Raw genomic sequence first — 19,101 nt, forward strand, 5'->3', positions numbered from 1 at the left:
ACTAAGACATGGTCCAAGCTCAACCTCAACTTTCTGTAGACAGCGATATTAGCACCGCGCACGCGCTCTGCACCCACGACACCCGAGACTGCGCCGTGCACTGTTACCGACGACTCCTGCGTACCGAGAAGGCGACGAAACCCACGAAACACAATCGCGCCCCGATCGCGATTTGCGACCACGACACGAAGTCTTCACTTGTTGCGATCTACCACCATCCTACGGCTTCGAACGCGCGAAGGACTCAACTAGTAACACCAGTCAAATTGGACGAGAATCAATACAAGCAAAATGACGAGCACTATCGGCATCCCAATCAAGCTCCTCAACGAGGCAGCAGTACGTTCACCGTCAATGACTCTACCAGTACTTGAGCCTGCGCTAACAGGTCCCAGGGTCACATTGTCACACTTGAAATCACATCTGGCGAAGTCTACCGCGGCAAGCTGATTGAAGGTACGTCCCCATATCTCTCTTAGCTCTTAGGCGCTATGCTAACCAGCTACAGCCGAGGACAACATGAACGTACAGCTGAAAGACATCACTGTAACCGCCCGCGACGGCCGCGTCTCACATCTCGAACAAGTATACATTCGAGGAAGCCATGTGCGATACTTCATCGTTCCAGACATGTTGAGGTAAGACTTATGCCTTATTGGAAGGAGACAGGCACTGACAGGTCACAGGAACGCACCCATGTTCCGATCGAGAGGCACAAGGGGCCGCGGTGTCGGTCTTGCGCGTGGAAGGGCCACAGTCAACAGGGCCAGGGCCAGCACTCGCGGCGGTGGTCGCTGAACGAGCCGAAAGTTACGGGCGAAAAGACAACATAAGCAGAGAGCATGCTACCGGAAGCGAAGCAGCAGCGAGGACGCGCCATTTGGTGCCAGGACTAGACAACGGAGGGAAGGACAGGTATGCAACCAGATCGTTCTTGCTGGACATACGCTGAAAATTGGGATAGCCACAAATTTGATGATACCTTTGAATGGGATGAATGCACATTTTCACATCACCAAGAGTAGCGCGTGTTGAAAGAATGTCCGGCGGCATTTGAAGTGAAAACGCAACAGGGCGTAGTCGCGAATGTCTGATAGTCCCTGCGGCAGGCGGGCGCCTACCCCACGTCCAAAGGCGAGACCCCCGAGAACTCCGCAACTCGACACTTTTTCAACCAACACAACATGGACATGGAGATCAAGAACCCACGGCGCATCCTCGCTATCGGTGCGCCGGGAGCAGGTGTACTCCCGCTGCTGAAGGGTACCTGATACACCCTCTGCATTACGCGCATCTACTGACTCGGCTTAGAACTCACAGGGTCCGCCCCAGAGCAAACCTCGGAAACCACGGCCGGCCTTACCCACGAATGGCGTCTCGAGACCAAATACTACACCGCGAATCTCCCTATATGGGTTGATGAGCTCAGCAACGTCGCGGAATGGCGCACCGAATTCACCAAACCAGAAGCTCGCGAGGTCGTCACCGCGCTCGGTGCGTGGATATACTGCTTCAAGAAGCCAGTCGAAGCAAAGGATCTGGAAGTGATCAAAGACACCATGCAGGCCGTTTCCGATGTCATCGAGCGTGCCTGTGGATACGGTGGTGACATGGTGTGTTTGGCTGTCGCGATGCCGCAATCCATAACACCATACCTTGAGAAAAGCAATGAAGACTGGGAAGAACTAGCCATGGACTACGGTTTTGAATACGTCGACTCAGAGAAGAAGGGCAAGAACGAGTTTGGCGAGGCGACAGGAATAAACAGAGTACGGGAAGCGCTTGAGGCTGGGGAATGGGAAAGCATGGCGGGTTTGGACTTGGGCGAAGATGACGACGGCTTTGAAGGCAGCTTTGCGGCGGAAGAAGCGGAGATGAACATGGAGCTGTTTGGTATGAAAGGTGCGCTAGCCGGGTTCGACGACGACGAAGGCCAGGAACCTGGAGACAAAGAGGTCGAAGACCTGGAGGTCATGATGCAAAAGATGGTTGCGATTAAGGAAATGGGCGAGGGCATGGAAGAGGCCGAGCGAAAACGTTTCGCTGCAAAGGCAGTGAACGACCTGCTGAAAGATCTATGATACGGACATATCTGGACTGCCACAGACACTGCCGAGCACTATCGTAAATGCCTACCTACCAGCGACTATTTCAACTCTTCACCCCGAAACACAACAAAAACGGGAAATCCATCTCTCTCGCCGGCTTCCCATCCTCAGCATCAACCTCCTTCCGCAGAACAAAGGCTTCGTCAACCCTCACCTCATTAAACCCTGTCCCTAACAATAACTCTTCCATCTCGCTTTTCTTAATCCCATGCCTCTCTACACCCGGCCTCTTACTTATCGGATGAAACGGTACGGCCTCCGGTCCAAAGTCCTCATAATCCGTTAACGCGACCATACCTCCAGGCTTCAAGCACTTGTGCATAGTCGCAAGGATCTCCGCCATCGAAGGGATATGATGTAGCGTCAAGTGAGAAACCACAAGATCAAATCGGTACGAATAAGGCGGCGATGGAGCCTCTCCTCGATGGGTAGCAAGGAGCGCTGCTGCGCTTTGCAGTTCATGCGAGTCCGGGTTCGTTAGGAAGTGGTTCACTGAACAGAGATTTGGGTGGTCTGTTGGAAGATCCGCAAGCTTGGTGTCGAAGGCGCTTATCATGCCATCTGCTGTGTCGACGCCGATGAGGCTGCGTACGTGTGGAGCTAGCATGAAGGAAAGCAGGCCAGTTCCGCACCCAATTTCTAGGACGTCGAGATCTGTGATGCTCGTCAGTTCAAGAGCGTAGTGGGATGGCGGCATGATAATACCTTTGTTGCTTCCATCTTTGAATGCGGGCACATAGCGCTTGATGGCCTCGAGTGCTTTTGAAGTTGACTCTACGTGTTTCTCATTCGAATCCCATTCTAGTGCTTCTTTGCTGAAGCGCGCGTTGTTGATCTCTTGACTAGTTGTCATGACGTTGGTGATGTGAAAGTTAAAGGTTATGTGCTTTCGAGGAAGGACTGAAAGGTACTAGTAGCAGTCGTGCATGAACAGTTGTAAAGCAATGCTGGGGTGTGTCGTGATTGATACGAATATGTCATTGTGTATACGTAGAATGTTGTGCGGGGTTTGCGGGCATGATGCGGGGCGCTTCCGTCCTGGGGATGACCGACAGTCGCGACTTCCTGTAATCGTGTCGCGGGACACAAACAATCAATATCCGCCTTATTCCCCCCGCATCCTTGTAGAACTTTCCGATTCGCTAACTGCAGTCCCATCACTGCAAAACCAGCAGCCGGGATTCTCGAGAGCTCGGCCTTGACGTGGGAGAGGCTGTGCAGCGATGCCTTCCTCGGGCGATTGCACTGGCTGCTTTTCAGCCAATTCTTTACTTCCCCGCTCTTTCCTCTCACCTCTCCTCAGTATCTCAGATATACGTACCGCGTGAAGATAACAGGGATATCGGTGTCTAAGCCTCTTCACACTAAGATGATCAAATGAGAAACTTCAGCTTGTTGCGATACAGCACCAGTACCATCACACGAAAGAGCTTGGGAAGAGATGGCAGCCTTGGGCTACACACAGCTGGATCGAAGCAAAAGGGCTATTCGTCTCCTCACGGTAGCGCCTGGTGGCCCCGACGATCAGATTCAGTGCCAACTCACGCATGCTGATCTCGACGAGCGACCTTCGTTTATCGCCTTATCGTATACATGGGATCAAGGCGGCGGACAAGACGAAATCCAATGCTGCGGGCACGTTGTCCAGGTCGGCAAGAATCTATGTAACTTCCTCCATCGCTTCCGAGTTTGGGATGAAGGTCGCGGAAGTCGGCTATGGATCGATGCGTTGTGTATGTATTATATGCGATGTGCAGATAACTGTTGGTTGACTGATATGGAAAGGTATCAACCAGCACGATATTCACGAGCGCAATCATCAAGTCGGCCAAATGCGCGCGTTGTTCTCCACCGCCGCATCCACCATTGCATGGTTAGGCGAATCGGATGGCAACTCTGATCTAGTCTACTACGCCATACTATTATCCGCTCCACGACAGTCCCTTGGCCTTAACAATTTTGGGACACGCAGAGCGCTGAGAGATCTTCTGAATCGAAAGTACTGGTCACGCGTTTGGGTCATACAAGAATTCCTTTTGCCTGTGAAGTTGGATGTGTGGTGGGGCAGATGCCGTGTCAAAGCCAGCGACCTACATCAGCTTGTTTGGGCTATGACTGGATTCTCCTCGCGTAGCAAACCGCAAGACTATCACGTATGGAACACGCCTGGGAGGGTTCTGTTGCTTTACAGGACGAACTATCAAACAATGTGTCGTTTCGAAAAACACGACTACTGTAAGGAATTTGCGGACGCAATGACACTACAGTCCCTATTACGATCTTTTTCCTCATCTCAGTGCACGCTTATCCACGACAGAGTGTACGCTCTACTGGGAATAGCAAGCGATGTCATATATTCATCTGACCCAATTTCACCGGACTACACCAAATCGCCCACGGAGCTGTCCATGGACGTGCTACGGAGCCAGTACGGAAATCAAATTCCTGGAGTTAAACGTGCATGGATCTCGATCGAACTACTTTGTAGTGTGCTTGGATTGACCCGTCGGGAGATTGAACAATCTGCTTTCGTGAGAGCTCGGAAGATCGAACGAGAAACTCGCGCTCTGGACCTCAGTCATCACTCCGCCCTATGTTTCGATTGGGTCTCGCCCGTTCCCTTGCCGGAAATAAGCACGCCTCGTTCCAAGCATCACTTCTACAACATCGTCAGACTAATGGAAAGGGAGCCGGGTTGTTTGACGGCACTACAGGATTACCTCGATTACTCCAAGCAGCGTAAGCCACTGGGACAACGTCCCAAATGGGAATCCATCTCGATGTTGCTTGGCAAGGATATGTCCACCGTTGGCCGGGCTGATATTCGACCCTGGACCAACATGTCTGGGTTGACGATGGTACCATTCGATGATCACAGAGAGAAATGCGCTACAGATCAATCTTACGATTATCTGACCGAGTCTATATGCGAACAGTTTTACAACAGCACGTGGATACCATTCTTCGAAACAACAGTGATGGGATTCATGAGAAGAGCTATCAATAGACCCTGTGACACGGGACACGGACCCTGTAAAAGCCATTGTCCAATTGTTGCATCTTATCGCTGGTTTGGAAGATATGGGTCTGCAATAGTGTGGGAATGCCCTGGAAATCCAGTTCATGAAGTTGATGCGTCTTGCGATACTAGTTTGCAAGACTGGTGTGTAACAGGTACCGCTTTCATTTGTAAGTGGGAGGCAGATCGATCTCACCATTGAAGCATGCGATCCTTCGCACATACACCTTAGGATTTAGCATAGTGGAGACTTGATGGGAAGACAAGATTGTTAGTGGACAGGTACGGTAAGGAAGCAAAACACACCGTCTCATGACTGTGCGCCAAAGCTGATTGAATATGGTGAAACTTCAAACCATCACTCAAGTATCGTTCACACACTCGTCTCTCTTCAAATTAATCATAATCCCCAGCAAACCCACGCCCACTCCTCCCAAAAAGCGCTTCAATCGCCGCCGTAGCCTGCAACTGCGCATGCGTCTCCTTAACCTTCTCCTTCTCCCGTTCCAACCTCCTCACTTTCTCCTTCTCCCTCTCCAACTCACGCTCCTTCTCTCGTCGTAGCTTTCTGAGTTTCTCATGCTCGATATCACTATACTTGGCCCGTTCGTAGTCCCTCAACTTCTCCACTCGCTCACGATCGCGCTCCTTCTCACGCTCCAAATCACGCAGGCGGTCGATGTCTAGCGAGGAGAGTTGACTAGTGACATCGTGGACGCTGCGCCACGGGTCTGGTGTGGATGCACGACCGAGGAGAAGTGGCGAACGGCGACCAAGGGTCAATGGGTGGGCGGAGTAGCTCATGGAGCGCTCGGTGAGCAGCCTGGGCGGTTCATGCGGTAGGAATGTAGACCAGCTGTACCAACCGGCAGCTTTGAGTTCGGCACGAGCTTTGTTGACGTCGTTCTCCAGCGCTCCACTGGAATCGATGGCGTCGAGAAAGCGCATGCGGTGGGAGCTCTGTTGACTCTCAAGCTTGATCAGGTTAGGCGGCTCAATGGTGGTGAGGCTGATTGACGTAGTGTGGTACTCTGGGTTCGAAGTGTTTGGCGCTCGGACGAGGAACTTTCGCGCCCAGTCCTTCAGATCAGAGTCTGGCTCATAGCCTTTATAGATCTCGTTGAGCACGGCTACGGGGTCTTCGTTGAGGATGCCATATGCGTTCATTCGATCGAGAGCATAGCTCTTGCAGTCTTCGAAGCCCATCAATGTACCCAGCTTGGCGAACTGTACATCAGTCAGAACGCAGGCTTCACTGGTCGTTGCTTGGGGTTTGATGATGGGTGGGCCTCGACGTTCGATGCCCAAACCTGCTGCCGCGGCGGCGAATGGGCGTGGGTCAGGCCGGTAGGAGCCAGTGTGCAGAAACTCCAGGAAGCGGACGAAGGTGTCTTTAGAAACCTCCTTGTGTACCTTCAGAAAGCGGCTACCCGCCTTTTCAAATGCCCTCACCACGCTCAGAGACTCTTCAATCTTGTCTCCATCAACGAGGACAGGCTTGTCTTTATACATGAACTCGACCGACTTTGCAGAAGGTCTAAGACGTGCACGGTGTCTCGTCTCGAGCTCATGACGCCGCTCATTGTACGTTTGGACTTCCGGCTCGCGGACGCACTTGGGCTGGTCGAACAGCGGCTTGCAAACCTTCCCGTACCACTTCTGCACTTCGCTCTCGGATGGCCCCTGCACGATGCTATGGCAGTGGCTGCAATACCATCGCTCCCGGTCCTCACGCTCAACTACTTCTCTCCTTCTTGGACTGTAATATTCCTCGGCAATGTAGCGAATGTTGGAAGGGCCATGTCCATAGTTGAGAGGCGACAACTCCCTCCCGTGCACAGCGGAGAGCTTTTTAATGGTAAATATGATCTTACCGAAATGCACGCCATGATCCAAGCGTCCATAGTCCACCTCGTCTTCTTTCTGTGCGCCGCAAGCGACCAGAAGGTATGCGTGTATCATGTGATGGATCAGAACAGCGACGATGTCTTTCGCCTTGGCGTATTCGAGCGCGTCCAGATTCAAGACGATAGAGATACGCTTGACCTCAGGATTTGGTCCTAGTCTGTGGGTGTAGGTGGCACCTGAGACGTCGGTACCCAGGGTGTCAAAATCGAGGAAGACTGCATTTTTCAGATGACCGGCAAAGAGTACTTCATCGAGCTTGTTGAAGATACGATATGGGATCTCCTGGACCAGCCCGTCCCTTTCAAGTGTCGCAGCCCGTATCCGTATATTCTTCAATTTCTCGGCTGTGTCAGCCCAATTCTGTTCCAATCGATCAACGATAAATGCGACTGCCCAATCAATGTTCCACCCAAGATTCCTGTCGCACCTGAGGAAGGGATCTTGAAGTCGGACAGCGACGCTCGATAGCGGTGGACGATAATCATTAGGCTCGAAAGGGATGTAGAGATCTGATTCTGAATCAGAGGGGTAGGACTTTGATCGAGCAAGCGCTGCTCCGCCAAAGAAACGATCACCATACGGCAACAACGCATATTGATCGGGAGAGCCGAGCGTCATTGAGTAGTGAGAGTGATGTGAAGGTCCGAGAGTCTTGGCAAAAGGTCAAAGAATCAAGAATTGATCGAACCTCTGCGGGAGGGTAGTTCCATTGCTGTTTTATAGTTGGGTCGAGCGGGAGGCCGAAGCGGATGATGGCTGCTTCCAGCCGGCGCGACGTAGTCGTTGGCGGCAGCTTCTCCGTTCGGAGAGTCAGCATGGAGCACGAATCATTGTTGATGCGAACGTAATGCAAACGCTATCACGTATTGTTTGTCATGGGCAAGCCAAAGATCTGGGTCGGGGTTCGTTGGGCTACGGGCCAAGTGGTATACCATTGGGTCGATACTGGAAACCCGAAGGTTTACTTTGATCTGACAGCTGCGCGCGCCATGCCCATGGGCCAAGGTCGCGTGGTACCATGTAGGCGAACGTAACGCAAGGTTGCAAAACACTGGCTGCTGGAACGGATGTGCTGGCGCTGGTAGGTGGGCGGCTTTCGGCGCCGCTTCTCACTCAGCCTAACAAGTGTCAGTACTAACGGAGACATGCCTTGTGGGGATTAGATGCGAGGACGACATGATGGAGTTGACACGGGTCGAAGGCTAGGTGAAAATAGTAGTATTTATTTAGCGAAGAGCGCAACGAACGCCAGTCGCGGCTCCAATGATCGAGCAGGAAAACAGATGGGATATACAGAGCACGTAAAGGGGAGCGAAAATGAAAGCGCACTAGATGGTGAAGCGCCTGACTGGTAGCCGAATATCGTTCCCCGAGTTTGTCGTAACACATGAACAAAGACGGGTGATGCCTCATTCTTAGCCGCTGGGGTTGCCACGGCTGATCGGTATATAACAGCGAACAGGAATCCGGACTATCGCGCTGTCATTACCAGCCCTGACATTTAGTAGCGTGGGCGGTCGTCAGGACGACCGTACTCGTCGACAGGCCTTCCGCTGACGGAGCCAGGACGCGAACCAGGGCGCGAGCCAGGGCGCGAACTGGGACCCACACTCCTGCCGCTGCCGTCGCCGTAGTGCTTTCGCCTGAGAGCGGCTAACCTCTTCTTCTTGGTGTGCGCGTTGATGTAGGTGCCGATGATGAAACCGACAATGTTAAAGAAAGGCACCCAGGTGGTCTCGGGCAGGAACTGCTGGGCGAATGCCAGCGAGATGGGCGAGACGATCCAGCTGACCTTCATGACAGGCCAGAAACCGGCCCTGACGGTCGCCTTGACTTGGTGGAAGGTGCGCGCGCCCGCGATAAGGGCCATGGAGACGAGGTAGACGCTGTTCTGGATGGGCGAGATCTGCAACTGTTAGCGACGTGCTGACGATTGATGGCCGTTCGGGTCAGGACTCACGATCAAGTTGCTGAAGAGAATCTGCAGGACCTTGGCCTTCAAGCTCTTGCGCCCCTGGAAGACCTTCTGGAGAGCGCTAATCAAGACGTGTCCAAGGGGCGCGCTGATCAAGGCACCGTAGATGGCCATCTTGGGAACACGCGAGGTGAAGTAGTGGCCCGACTTGCTCCTGTCGTGGGCGATCCACGATGCGAGGAACTCTTGGAGACCAGAGAGGGTGCCCGATGTCAGCATCTTGGTGCGCAATGGGTTGCTCTGCAGCTGCTTCAGGTAGGCCTGGCGCGCGTGCCGTCAGTGAAGGGCTCGTCACATGTTTCGTCGCACAAGACTCACAGCGAGATATCCATTGGGACCGCCGCCTTTGGTGAGGGCCTGGCCGAGCTCGTGCATGAGGTCGCCATCCTTGACTTTGCTCGCAGCATCGGCAACGGCGGCCGTCGCCTTAGTCGTCGTCTCCTTCTCGAATTTGACCGACATGGCGCCTCAATGCGATGCGACAGCAGCAGACAGCGGATGGGCGCGTGTGGGAGATGGGGCTGCGGTCGACGAGGTGTTTTGTGGGGGAGGGTTGACGAGCTGGCCAGGCGTCGGGATGGCTGGGGATGAAGTGTAAACACCTCGGACGACTTGGGTGCTCCGTGCTGCTAGCGCCGAGCCCAAGATGCGGAAGCGCGTGGTCTGGCACAACAACACGACCTCGGTTTCGGCTATGGGTAAGGACGATAGTGCTCAGCCAACTTCCTCAGTTCCAGCCTGCGATACCTGCAGACTCTTTTGAGGAATGCTGATGAAGCTGGGCCACACGGCATGCCGAGGGCGCGTTCGCCTGATGCTTTTGGCGGATGGCAGCGCGTCGGAAGCCGCCGCCAGCACTTGTTTGCACCGAGCCAGCTCGAGAGTCGCTCCCACGGCTCATTACAGGCTCTGCACCCAGCGACAATCGTGATTTACGTGGGCGATGGCGAGTACAGTCATGCGCAGGGTTCATCGCGGTAGGGGACCCTTACGCTGTCGTTGTCGATCGTGAAGTGATTTCCCTGAGCTCTTATCGCTGACTGATCCTGGTCCCTTCAAAAGCCGACGACATCATCACCAGCCCTCGTGTGAGCAATATTCTCATGGAATGTGCACCGAAGGGGTAAGACATCAAACCGGTCCTCCATGATTTAGACGTAGCCGTGAGTTAGCACCTACACGTTCAGATAACATGCGTCGAGGTGCCACAATGTTGGATTAGACACATTGTTTGTACGACCCCAAACTTCTTCGTAAACGCCATCGCCTCTCATTTCCTACCCCTCACATGGCATCACGTCCTGGCATTCCACCTGGCCTGATCTCGCCCCGCATGGCCTTCTTCGCTCACCGTGGCTTTCTTTTCTTTGTCCTGCTCCAAAGCGTCGTCAAAGCGCTTTCGTTCATTTCATTTCGTCGTTTGTATTGCGAGACAACAACAACAAACAGTCAAGGCACGTGCAAAGACCGTCAGAGGGCTTCAACATTGGTAAAATCGGGTACCTACGAGGTCAGGCCAAACCCGCAACGTGCAAAGCCGCCAAGTGGAGCATGGCCAGCGGGTGACAACTCGTGTGAACGGCCGTTTCCAAAAGACTTAATTGGTTTCGACTGCCCTCTTCCTTCCGTCTTGCTAAAAAAATTACGAGTTGATTAGAGACGACTTACCGAGGTCGCTCTTGCTACGCCGCCGCTGTCTTAGGGTCCACGCCTTCACTCACTCCTCGCAGTCTAGCGTGAGTGCACCTGCCCTGTCATTGTCTCGGAACAGCAACTGCAACTGCCACGCTCTTCCGGCCGCCCACCTTTGGTCCTCCTTTCTGCGGATCAATTGTCGCGTGTGTCCCCTCCTGGCGACTTGAGGTCTGCATACAGCCGATCGTCAGCGATTGCGAACCTACCAACCCGCGGTATTCACCTCGACCGGACCTTCACAATGGGGAAACGCCTGCGAGTCCCCAATTGCACCCACCTGGACATGGACCGCGTTTTCGGTCAGGAGCAGCACTGCGGCGTCTGCGGGCGCTCGCCATCCATCGGGTTCCTGTACGAGTGCAGACAGGATTGCGAACCCCATCTTCTCCGCACACTACTAGCTAGGGATCAGGATAGCATCGAGCCAGTGAAGTCTGCGTTGCGCCAGGAGTTGGAAAAGATTGGGTTGGGTGAGAGTATCATTATCACAGCGGAGAGCGGACATTACACCGACAAGCAACTGAACAAGCTCAAGGGCCTGAAGCTTGAGCTGCAGCAGGTCATCTCGGACACGCAACAAGCCGCTCAAGCCAGCGATGTCGTCTCTAGACTCACCGCTGCCATGGCTAAGGCGCCATATAGCACCGACGGGGCCTTCAACAGTATGCCTGATATGAACGCAGTGAGTAGTTTCCGATGTATTGAAATTAGCAAACAGACTACTAATCAGCCACAGAAGCCCATGGGATGCAACGTAAGAGCCTGCCACACCTGTCGCCCGTACTATCGAGAACGAATGTACATCCCCTTTCAAGCGGTACTCAACGCAGAGTTCCCGCCCATGACACGAGAAGACATGGAGGAGCTCCCAACCAAATCTGCACACATCATGCGTACCATCGGCACTCGAGTTCAGCCATTGCCATCCTCGACAACTCTAGGCACCTCTCCATCGACATTGCCCAACTCGAATTCCTTCGCTACATCTGCAGGCTCACCACTTACCGCCTCTTCCAACACAACCGATTCAAGCGAAGCGACGTTCAAGACGACGCAAACTGACATGGACGAGATCTCCGCTCAGCGTCGCCCCCGCCGACGGTTCTACAAGATGGGTCGTCGATCGTCCGTGGACATTGCCCGCTCCCTTTCTCGCGGATCCAGTCTCCTCACACCTCAAGGTCTCAAATCCGCCGTCCAGGGTATCTTCCGCCCAAACCGAGAATCCAGCTCCGAAGGCTCTAATATCACGCTCCCACTTCCAAGGACTGGCACAGTTCGCGATAACACGGGTTCTCCGCCTGTAGGCGAGTTCGACCTCGGAGCTTTACGTCGCGTTCGGAAGCAGAAGGAGCGCAATGAGGTCAAGAACGGAACGTATACGGGTGGCTTCGAAAATGTTACCGCACAAGCCACGGCGCCCAGTGACCCAGCGTCAGGAAACAACAGCAGCACCGACTCCGAGTTCTCGGTATACTCATTTACGACTGAAGAGGAAGAGAACGTCGTAGTAGAAGGCGTTGCTATCACGGAAGAAGCAGCTGAGACGCACACACCCGATCTTGTCGCTCTTAACGTCCCTGCTATTCATAAGCTGGAAGCGGTGATCAAGACCGCAGAGGTCGCGACTACTGAGATTGAAGAGGACGCGGATATTGGATTACAAAGCATCATGACGCAGGTGTAAAGAGAACTACAGTCTGAATTCCTGGGGCTGGCACATGGGTGGCCAGTAGAAAAGCGGATAAGGAGTTACGGTTTGATGATTTCATGACAACGGAGAAAGATCATGGTTCAAATGAGAATACGGCTGTTAATAAGGGAGGGAGGCGAACGGAGGAGGAGACTTGCTCACACGTCTCCTTTGATCCCCTCTTCTTGCTCGGATGATGACTAGAATAGTATCATTATCCGTAATTTAAAACTTTGCTACACTTTAATCAGTTGGAAGGATGAACACCCTAGAGCCTACATCAACGCTAGACTTCTCTAATGTGGTTGTTTTGTCCTGGTGTATCCTTCAGATCTTTTCAGCCTTTCTCTTATACGAGGTGGCTAAATACACTTAGTCAAGATTGCAGTTAGTCCAATGCAGGCTGAAAGCGAAAGAAGTTCCAGATTCCTCATGATACCAATAGTTATTTCCATGTGCGGATTTCACAGGGTAATCATGATATTCATCTTTTCGTTCCACACCTATCATACAAGTACAGCGTTTACAATGCCATCCCCAGCCAAGCCTCATCATCCTCATAGTTCTCTATTTACGGCCAAGCTTCCACCTAGCGATCCTCGTCTGTATGTCATCCCAGGTGAACTCTTTCCTCTTGAGCCCCTCCTGCTCACCCTCTTGCAGCACAACAGTCGGTGCTCCAGATCCGCCTCCAATGTTCTTGACCTGACCACCGAAAACGTGACGGGCCACTCTCCTCAGATCTTTCACAGTAACATCCTCAATCTTCTTGCACATCTCCTTGACACCCACTTTGCGGCCGTGAACTTGGACTTGCCTGCCCAGGTCTTCTAGTTCCACCATTCTGCTTTCGAGGTTCATGAGGAGCGAGGAGCGGAGTTGGTTCTTTGCGCGTTGGACTTCGACATCGTTGAGGGCAGAATAGCCGGTTTCGTCGCCGAGGGATTTGAGCTCGCGGCACATGACCTCGAGCATTTGGGTGACGTGTGAGGGGGCGCATGATGATGCGATGCCGAAGAGGCCGCTGTCGGTGTAGCTGTGGTTGAAGGCCACGCAGGATTCTACCCATCCGTGCTGGTTCAGTACGTTGGTGTAGAGACGCGAGTACATTCCCTTTCCTGGGCCACCTGCACTGAAGGAGCCACCACCGCCGAGCAGTGTTTGTAGCGTCGCGAGGGCGTAGATGTCGGGCGAGGAGATGGGGAGGGCTTCAAAGGCGAGGTGAATGTGCGACAGGCGGGGGAGCATGGGGTTTGCTGGTGGTGGGATCGGCGGTAGTGTGAGGAAGCCACCAGTGTACTGTGAGGGTAGCGATGTATTTATCGGCGGGAAGTTGAGGTCGAGTGATGTGTTTACGGAGGCGTTGGAGGTAGCCGATGTGGAGAGGTTCTTGAAGAAGGGTATCTTGGAGAGGAGTTTCGAAGTCTGCGGCGGTGCCCCGGTGGGTGTAGGGTGGTCGGCCGTGAACATTTGCTGCTGCGGTGCGCTGTTAGATGCCGAACTGTTAGAGCCGAGACCGATGAGCGATGGGCCGGTGCCCTTCTCCATGTCGCCAAAGTACTCTTCTGTCAGGCGGACAGCTTCGTTGTGGTTGACACCGGCAAAGGCAACGACTATCCGGTCGGGCTTGAAGAACTCTTTTCGGTATGCCTCGACAACGGCGCGGTTGATGAAGGGCAGGCGCTCCTTGGGACACAACAGAGGGTTGCCCAGGGTGTTGTCCTTGAAGGCTGCCATGTGTACCAGCTCCGGCAAGATCAGCTCTGGCTTGCTCCAGATCTCTCCAATCTCGTAATCGGCCGTCTCGAGCTGTTGCTGTACCTCGTCTTCCGTCACCATTGGATCCCGGATCGTCTCGGCAAGGACACCGACGGTGGAGGGAACGGCAGAGTTGAAAGTGGCAGACTGGTACATGACCGACTCTCGGCTAGACGCGCATTGTATGTTGCCGCCCAGTGTCTCTACCTTCTCCATCATCTGGTCGCCGGAGGTCGAGCGCGTGGACTTGAAGGCCAGCCGGTCGATGATATGGCTGACTCCGCGCAGTGCATCGTTCTCGTACCGCGAGCCGGCGTCGACGTAGACTCCGATACCCGAGAAGTGGCCCGGCAAGGCTTCGGTTGCGACGCGGATGCCATTGGGGAGAGTGGTGATCTGGTCGAGTTCGGCGGGGTCCTGGACAGCAGTTTAGAATGGCTTCGGCTTGCTACGTGAACTCAGTGCTAACCCTCTCTTCAGCGACGGCCGTGGCCAGGCTCCGTCTGCCTGCGCATGGTGCTGACCGTGTGAGCGACGCCGAAGTCTTGGACAGCCCCCGGGATAGCGGTCGGTACGTGTGCGGTCTTAACATTTCTGGCGTGGGTGAGTGCTGCACCCGTCGCGCGTTCCGAAAAATTCCCCATCTTCGGATGACATGATGTCACGTGCGCGGAGACCCAGTGCAGCGGATCCCTTACACCATGAAGGCGGCCCCACACCGCAACGCTGCGATCAGCGCATGAACTCTATCTAACATGGCCATGTCGGTTTGGATGCTCACATATATCCGCGGGGAACTATATTTAGTCGGACAAGCGCCGCCGTGATGCAGACACATGGAGCACGAGGGCGGAGGGGTTTCAGACACCATCTGCCATCTGCCATCTTGTCATGGACCTGGACCTGGACATGGGCATGGGCCTGGCAGCTGTTACCGTCCCGCGTGACGTTCAGCAGTGCATCTGGTAGCGACGGCCGACAAGAGCTGACTTCATCATGTCGACTCTGGAACCCTGTTACCAGTACATGCTAGAGGTCCGTCTTCTTGGTAGTCCCGCATCGCCAGTCTAGAGGCGGCCTGCTCCTCTTCTGGTTTGCTTGGCCCGTCCAGGCCGCCCTGGCCTTGTTCGCGCACCATTGCCAGTGTGCATTTGCATTCATCATTTGCCCCAGTGCCGCAGTGTCTCGGACTCTCCCACCCATGCGTGCTCTTGTAAACGGGCAAACTGCGTCGTCTGTCAAACGCTGTCGAAACTCGCGCATTCACATTCCCGCCCACGCCAGCTTCAGGCCTTAATCCTCGCTCTGCGCCGCTGACGGGGGTGATGTTCACCACAACAACAACCCCAGCCCTCCCTACAGTTGCGACTGCCGTCCCCAATTCGCCCTCGCAGCGACCCACGGGCGTCCACAGAGGTATCAGCTTCCTCCGAAACCTGCACCTGCACTCCGGCAGCCAAGCCGACGCTTCACGTGAGGACTCCCGAACCGGGACACGGCCACGCGCCTCAACACACACTCCACCTGCCTCGCCCGCCTTTGCCTCGTCGTCCCACCAACACACGGCCGCCCGTCCAGATTCACTGTCGAGGAGCCACACGGCCGATACCCACCCCCAGCCTCCCTCCACCGACTCCCCGCCCACTACCCCCAAACCCACCATGACGAGAACCCGTTCCGAGACGGCTCAGCCCCAACTGCAAGTGCGCAACAACACCGGACCCACGCCCACCTCAACACCAGGGCCCGCCACCGCCCAACCCATGGAAGGCGCCACCGAGAGCGCGGGCGCCGTCAAGCACCTCCCCTCGATTCGTTTCATCCCGCATCAGGACCCCCGAGCCGGCAGACCTTCGCTGATATTCCCCACCATCAACCGCACCCTCCCCGACGAGAGCGCGATTCTTCGCGTAGGAAGATACTCGGAGCGCGACAACCTCCCTGAAGTCCAAACCAATGCCCCGTCGGCTGCGGCCATCGGCTTCAAGTCCAAGGTGGTCAGTAGGAAGCACTGCGAGCTGTGGTGCAAGGACGGCAGCTGGTATATCAAAGACGTAAAGAGCTCCTCAGGCACCTTCCTGAACCACATCCGTCTAAGTCAGCCGAACGTCGAGTCAAAGCCCTTCCGCATAAAGGATGGCGACATCATCCAGTTGGGCATCGATTTCCGTGGCGGCGAGGAGATGATCTTCAGATGTGTCAAGATTCGCGTCGAGTGCAACCGCGGCTGGCAGCAGGGACTAAACACCTTCAAGTAAGTTAAGTTGTCTGCGCTGGAAGCCGACCACTAACCCGCATAGCAAACAAACCCATCAACGACTACGCGCACTTGCCAAGAACAAGAAGGAGGTCACGGGAGATAACGCTTCCACACATACGTCTGAATGTGCGATTTGTTTGATGTCCATAGCCGTACGTACTCCCATAGTATCGACACCTAACCGTACTAATCAGTGCACAGCCATGCCAGTCGTTGTTTGTAGCACCCTGCTCCCACGTCTGGCACTACAAGTGTATCCGTCCTATTCTCAATGGACCCACATGGCCCAACTTCCTCTGCCCAAACTGCAGGGCGGTCGCAGATCTGGAAGAGGATGTAGAAGATATGGGCGAGTTCGAGGACTGGGAGGGTGACGAGGAGGTGGTCAACGGTGACACGGCTCCTCACGCCAGCGCGGAGCAGGGCGACCGTCACGTCACTCCCCGTGCCTCTGTCGCCCAGATCAATGGCACCGATTCAGACGGTGGTGTTGATCTGACGGATCTACACCACCAGATCACAAACATCGAGAACCAGACTGTACTAGAGACGCCCGATCGCCGCCTCACGCCACCAACATCGTCGGTCACACAGCCAGTGTCCATCAACGTCAACGGTGCGAATGAGTACGTGGGACTATCGCCTCTGTATCCTGCCGGCAGCAATGGCCTAAGCCCTGATCGCGTACAGGACGGTCCCATGACCCCAAGGAACGACGCCGGCCCTTTTGTGCTCGATGGTAGTGCGGGAAGAACAGCCGGCAGCCGCATGCGCGAGACATCTCCGCCGTCTGACTCCGACAGCAGTGGAGCGCGAAGTAACAGCGGAGCACCGACTCTACCTCCGGTGCGATTTGATTAGCCGATCCGCAAACTGAGCGTGTTGCATCTTTCAACTTCTTTCTCTTGGAAACCTCTCCTTTCGGGCTCAGTTGCATATTTCCGGGCGTTATGGCGTGTACAAAGCGATTGTTATGATCTCCATGTAGGTCTGGGTGGGGGGATCATGTTGCAATGTGTTATAGTTCAAGAGTAAGCAAGACATACAGGAGGGCGGAAGAACGGTAGCTAATGTATTGTAACAAAGTCAACCAAATCTTCGCGCTTGCAGTTTTCTTTCCGTGTAGGACACATTCGTTTGGCCATTGTGCTTCTGGGGTATCTACGCTATGGAAACTCGTAAAGACCAAAACAAACATTAGTTCGTGGCTGACCCTCTCGTTATCTCGTCGTACTCCATCTCTTTCTTCAGACCCAGTCGTTGCATTTTCACTCGCAAAACGACTCACACTCAAACATACCCCCCATAGCCCTCCCCTCGTGACTCGCCCTCCACTCCTCCAACAACACCATGACCTCCTGTCGCGTATCCTCAATGATCCCATCCATCTTGATATCATTCTTATCATACCCAAACGGATCCTCTAACTGCACGCCGATACCCTCAATACCGTAGAGCGTGAACGCAATGATAGCCACAATGGGCACACTCCACCACCTGTAATCATCGACAATGGCAAAAGGAAGGACACATGCATACAGCGCCAGGACCTGCTTCTGGTGGATCAGATGCGCGACAGGGATGGGCGTGCTGTGAATAGTCTCCATAGTGCCGTAAGCAGAAACGAGAGTATTTAGCTGAACAGTCATCTGTGAAGAAAGAGGTGCGTGGAACCAGCCTCTATCGTGGCCGCGGCGGATGTAGCCTTCCAGTAGAATCGTGAGTTGTAAGGGCAAGCCAAGACCTTGATCCTCGTAACCCATCAAGCCTTCCGGGAGGAGCGACACGTATTCGTCCTTCTTCATAGGTGTTGTGCCATCGCCGTTCTCGAGGGTGGCAGTCGATCCGCCGAGAAGCGGGGTTGTGCTTGTGCTGTTGTTTGTGAGAATGGGGGGATAGAACGGGCCGAAACTACCAGTGCGGTCGATATAGCTGGGGCGTCTGGAAACAGGGCGGGAGCGGTTTGGATAAACGCTTGGTTGAGGAGGCAAGGTAGCTAGACTGGCGGGTGGGATGTTGAACTCCGCGCGGAGGTTGTGTTTGATCGAGTACAAGACGGCTACTAGGACTCGGACTATATTCTCTGTATCCCTTCTTTCCTCTTCCGTTGCATGGCCATCTTTGTCGCGGGAATTGACGAGACAGATCCGAGCGAGGTTGCGGACGCAGGTTCCGATTGTGGTGAGGCAGTTGCGGCCTGTCCAGAAGCGGTCGTAGCCGGTGCTATTGCGGAAGACTAGCATCAGACCGACTACTATGGAGAGCGAGGGTATGATGGTCGCGGGGATGGATATGCTGTCCACATAGCGGGTATCGATGTAGACGATCAGGACGGTGAAGAGCGAGTGGAGGAGCACGGGTATGAGGATAATGTCGTGTACAGCGCCCTTTGAGAAGCGGAGGACGAGAGGAAGACGACGGGGTTTACGGCGGAAAGCGTGAGCGAGAGGGTAGGTTGGACGACGCGTGGGGATCTCTGGTGTCGACATTTTTGCGGCGGTGGAGGTGAGAGCGAAAGCGATGGTATTCAACGCGACCAGGCGGTGTATAAGAAGGTGGAGAGAGAGCCCGCTCTCGTATCTTCTCCCCGCGATAGATGAGGCGGTATGAGTGGGGACGGTATGGGGAAGACGACGAGGTGGCAGGGATCCGCGCCGTGGGCCGAGTCGAAGCTTTCTATACGAA

General features: G+C 54.5%; 9 protein-coding genes across 9 annotated transcripts; 4 read left to right on the top strand and 5 right to left on the bottom strand.

Annotated features, from left to right (window-relative positions):
* Positions 1–291: 291 nt before the first annotated feature.
* SMD3 (small nuclear ribonucleoprotein Sm D3) lies at positions 292–798 on the top strand (the record flags this gene model as incomplete). The annotated part of the gene is made up of 4 exons (XM_049379838.1): positions 292–339; positions 396–456; positions 509–638; positions 687–798. 4 exons carry the CDS (start codon positions 292–294, stop codon positions 796–798), a joined length of 351 nt encoding a protein of 116 aa, XP_049230405.1.
* A 386-nt stretch (positions 799–1,184) lies between these two features.
* Positions 1,185–2,081, top strand: J4E87_008248 (uncharacterized protein; the record flags this gene model as incomplete). The annotated part of the gene is made up of 2 exons (XM_049379839.1): positions 1,185–1,263; positions 1,312–2,081. The coding sequence occupies 2 exons, from the start codon at positions 1,185–1,187 to the stop codon at positions 2,079–2,081; spliced, it is 849 nt and encodes a 282-aa protein (XP_049230406.1).
* Positions 2,082–2,151: 70 nt separating this feature from the next.
* J4E87_008249 (uncharacterized protein) lies at positions 2,152–2,961 on the bottom strand (the record flags this gene model as incomplete). The annotated part of the gene is made up of 2 exons (XM_049379840.1): positions 2,152–2,762; positions 2,814–2,961. The coding sequence occupies 2 exons, from the start codon at positions 2,959–2,961 to the stop codon at positions 2,152–2,154; spliced, it is 759 nt and encodes a 252-aa protein (XP_049230407.1).
* Positions 2,962–5,523: 2,562 nt separating this feature from the next.
* Positions 5,524–7,653, bottom strand: J4E87_008250 (uncharacterized protein; the record flags this gene model as incomplete). Its single annotated transcript, XM_049379841.1, has 1 exon — positions 5,524–7,653. One exon carries the CDS (start codon positions 7,651–7,653, stop codon positions 5,524–5,526), a length of 2,130 nt encoding a protein of 709 aa, XP_049230408.1.
* Positions 7,654–8,536: 883 nt separating this feature from the next.
* Positions 8,537–9,472, bottom strand: J4E87_008251 (uncharacterized protein; the record flags this gene model as incomplete). The annotated part of the gene is made up of 3 exons (XM_049379842.1): positions 8,537–8,941; positions 8,996–9,271; positions 9,329–9,472. The coding sequence occupies 3 exons, from the start codon at positions 9,470–9,472 to the stop codon at positions 8,537–8,539; spliced, it is 825 nt and encodes a 274-aa protein (XP_049230409.1).
* A 1,474-nt stretch (positions 9,473–10,946) lies between these two features.
* Positions 10,947–12,392, top strand: J4E87_008252 (uncharacterized protein; the record flags this gene model as incomplete). The annotated part of the gene is made up of 2 exons (XM_049379843.1): positions 10,947–11,387; positions 11,442–12,392. 2 exons carry the CDS (start codon positions 10,947–10,949, stop codon positions 12,390–12,392), a joined length of 1,392 nt encoding a protein of 463 aa, XP_049230410.1.
* Positions 12,393–12,965: 573 nt separating this feature from the next.
* J4E87_008253 (uncharacterized protein) lies at positions 12,966–14,748 on the bottom strand (the record flags this gene model as incomplete). The annotated part of the gene is made up of 2 exons (XM_049379844.1): positions 12,966–14,573; positions 14,626–14,748. 2 exons carry the CDS (start codon positions 14,746–14,748, stop codon positions 12,966–12,968), a joined length of 1,731 nt encoding a protein of 576 aa, XP_049230411.1.
* Positions 14,749–15,817: 1,069 nt separating this feature from the next.
* Positions 15,818–17,277, top strand: J4E87_008254 (uncharacterized protein; the record flags this gene model as incomplete). The annotated part of the gene is made up of 3 exons (XM_049379845.1): positions 15,818–16,410; positions 16,457–16,568; positions 16,618–17,277. 3 exons carry the CDS (start codon positions 15,818–15,820, stop codon positions 17,275–17,277), a joined length of 1,365 nt encoding a protein of 454 aa, XP_049230412.1.
* A 407-nt stretch (positions 17,278–17,684) lies between these two features.
* Positions 17,685–18,905, bottom strand: J4E87_008255 (uncharacterized protein; the record flags this gene model as incomplete). Its single annotated transcript, XM_049379846.1, has 1 exon — positions 17,685–18,905. One exon carries the CDS (start codon positions 18,903–18,905, stop codon positions 17,685–17,687), a length of 1,221 nt encoding a protein of 406 aa, XP_049230413.1.
* Between the last annotated feature and the right edge of the window lie 196 nt (positions 18,906–19,101).

The sequence above is a fragment of the Alternaria ethzedia genome (genome assembly GCF_023757985.1).
Source record: "Alternaria ethzedia strain BMP 0044 chromosome Unknown scaffold_25, whole genome shotgun sequence".
NCBI classification, from domain to species: Eukaryota; Fungi; Ascomycota; class Dothideomycetes; order Pleosporales; family Pleosporaceae; genus Alternaria; species Alternaria ethzedia.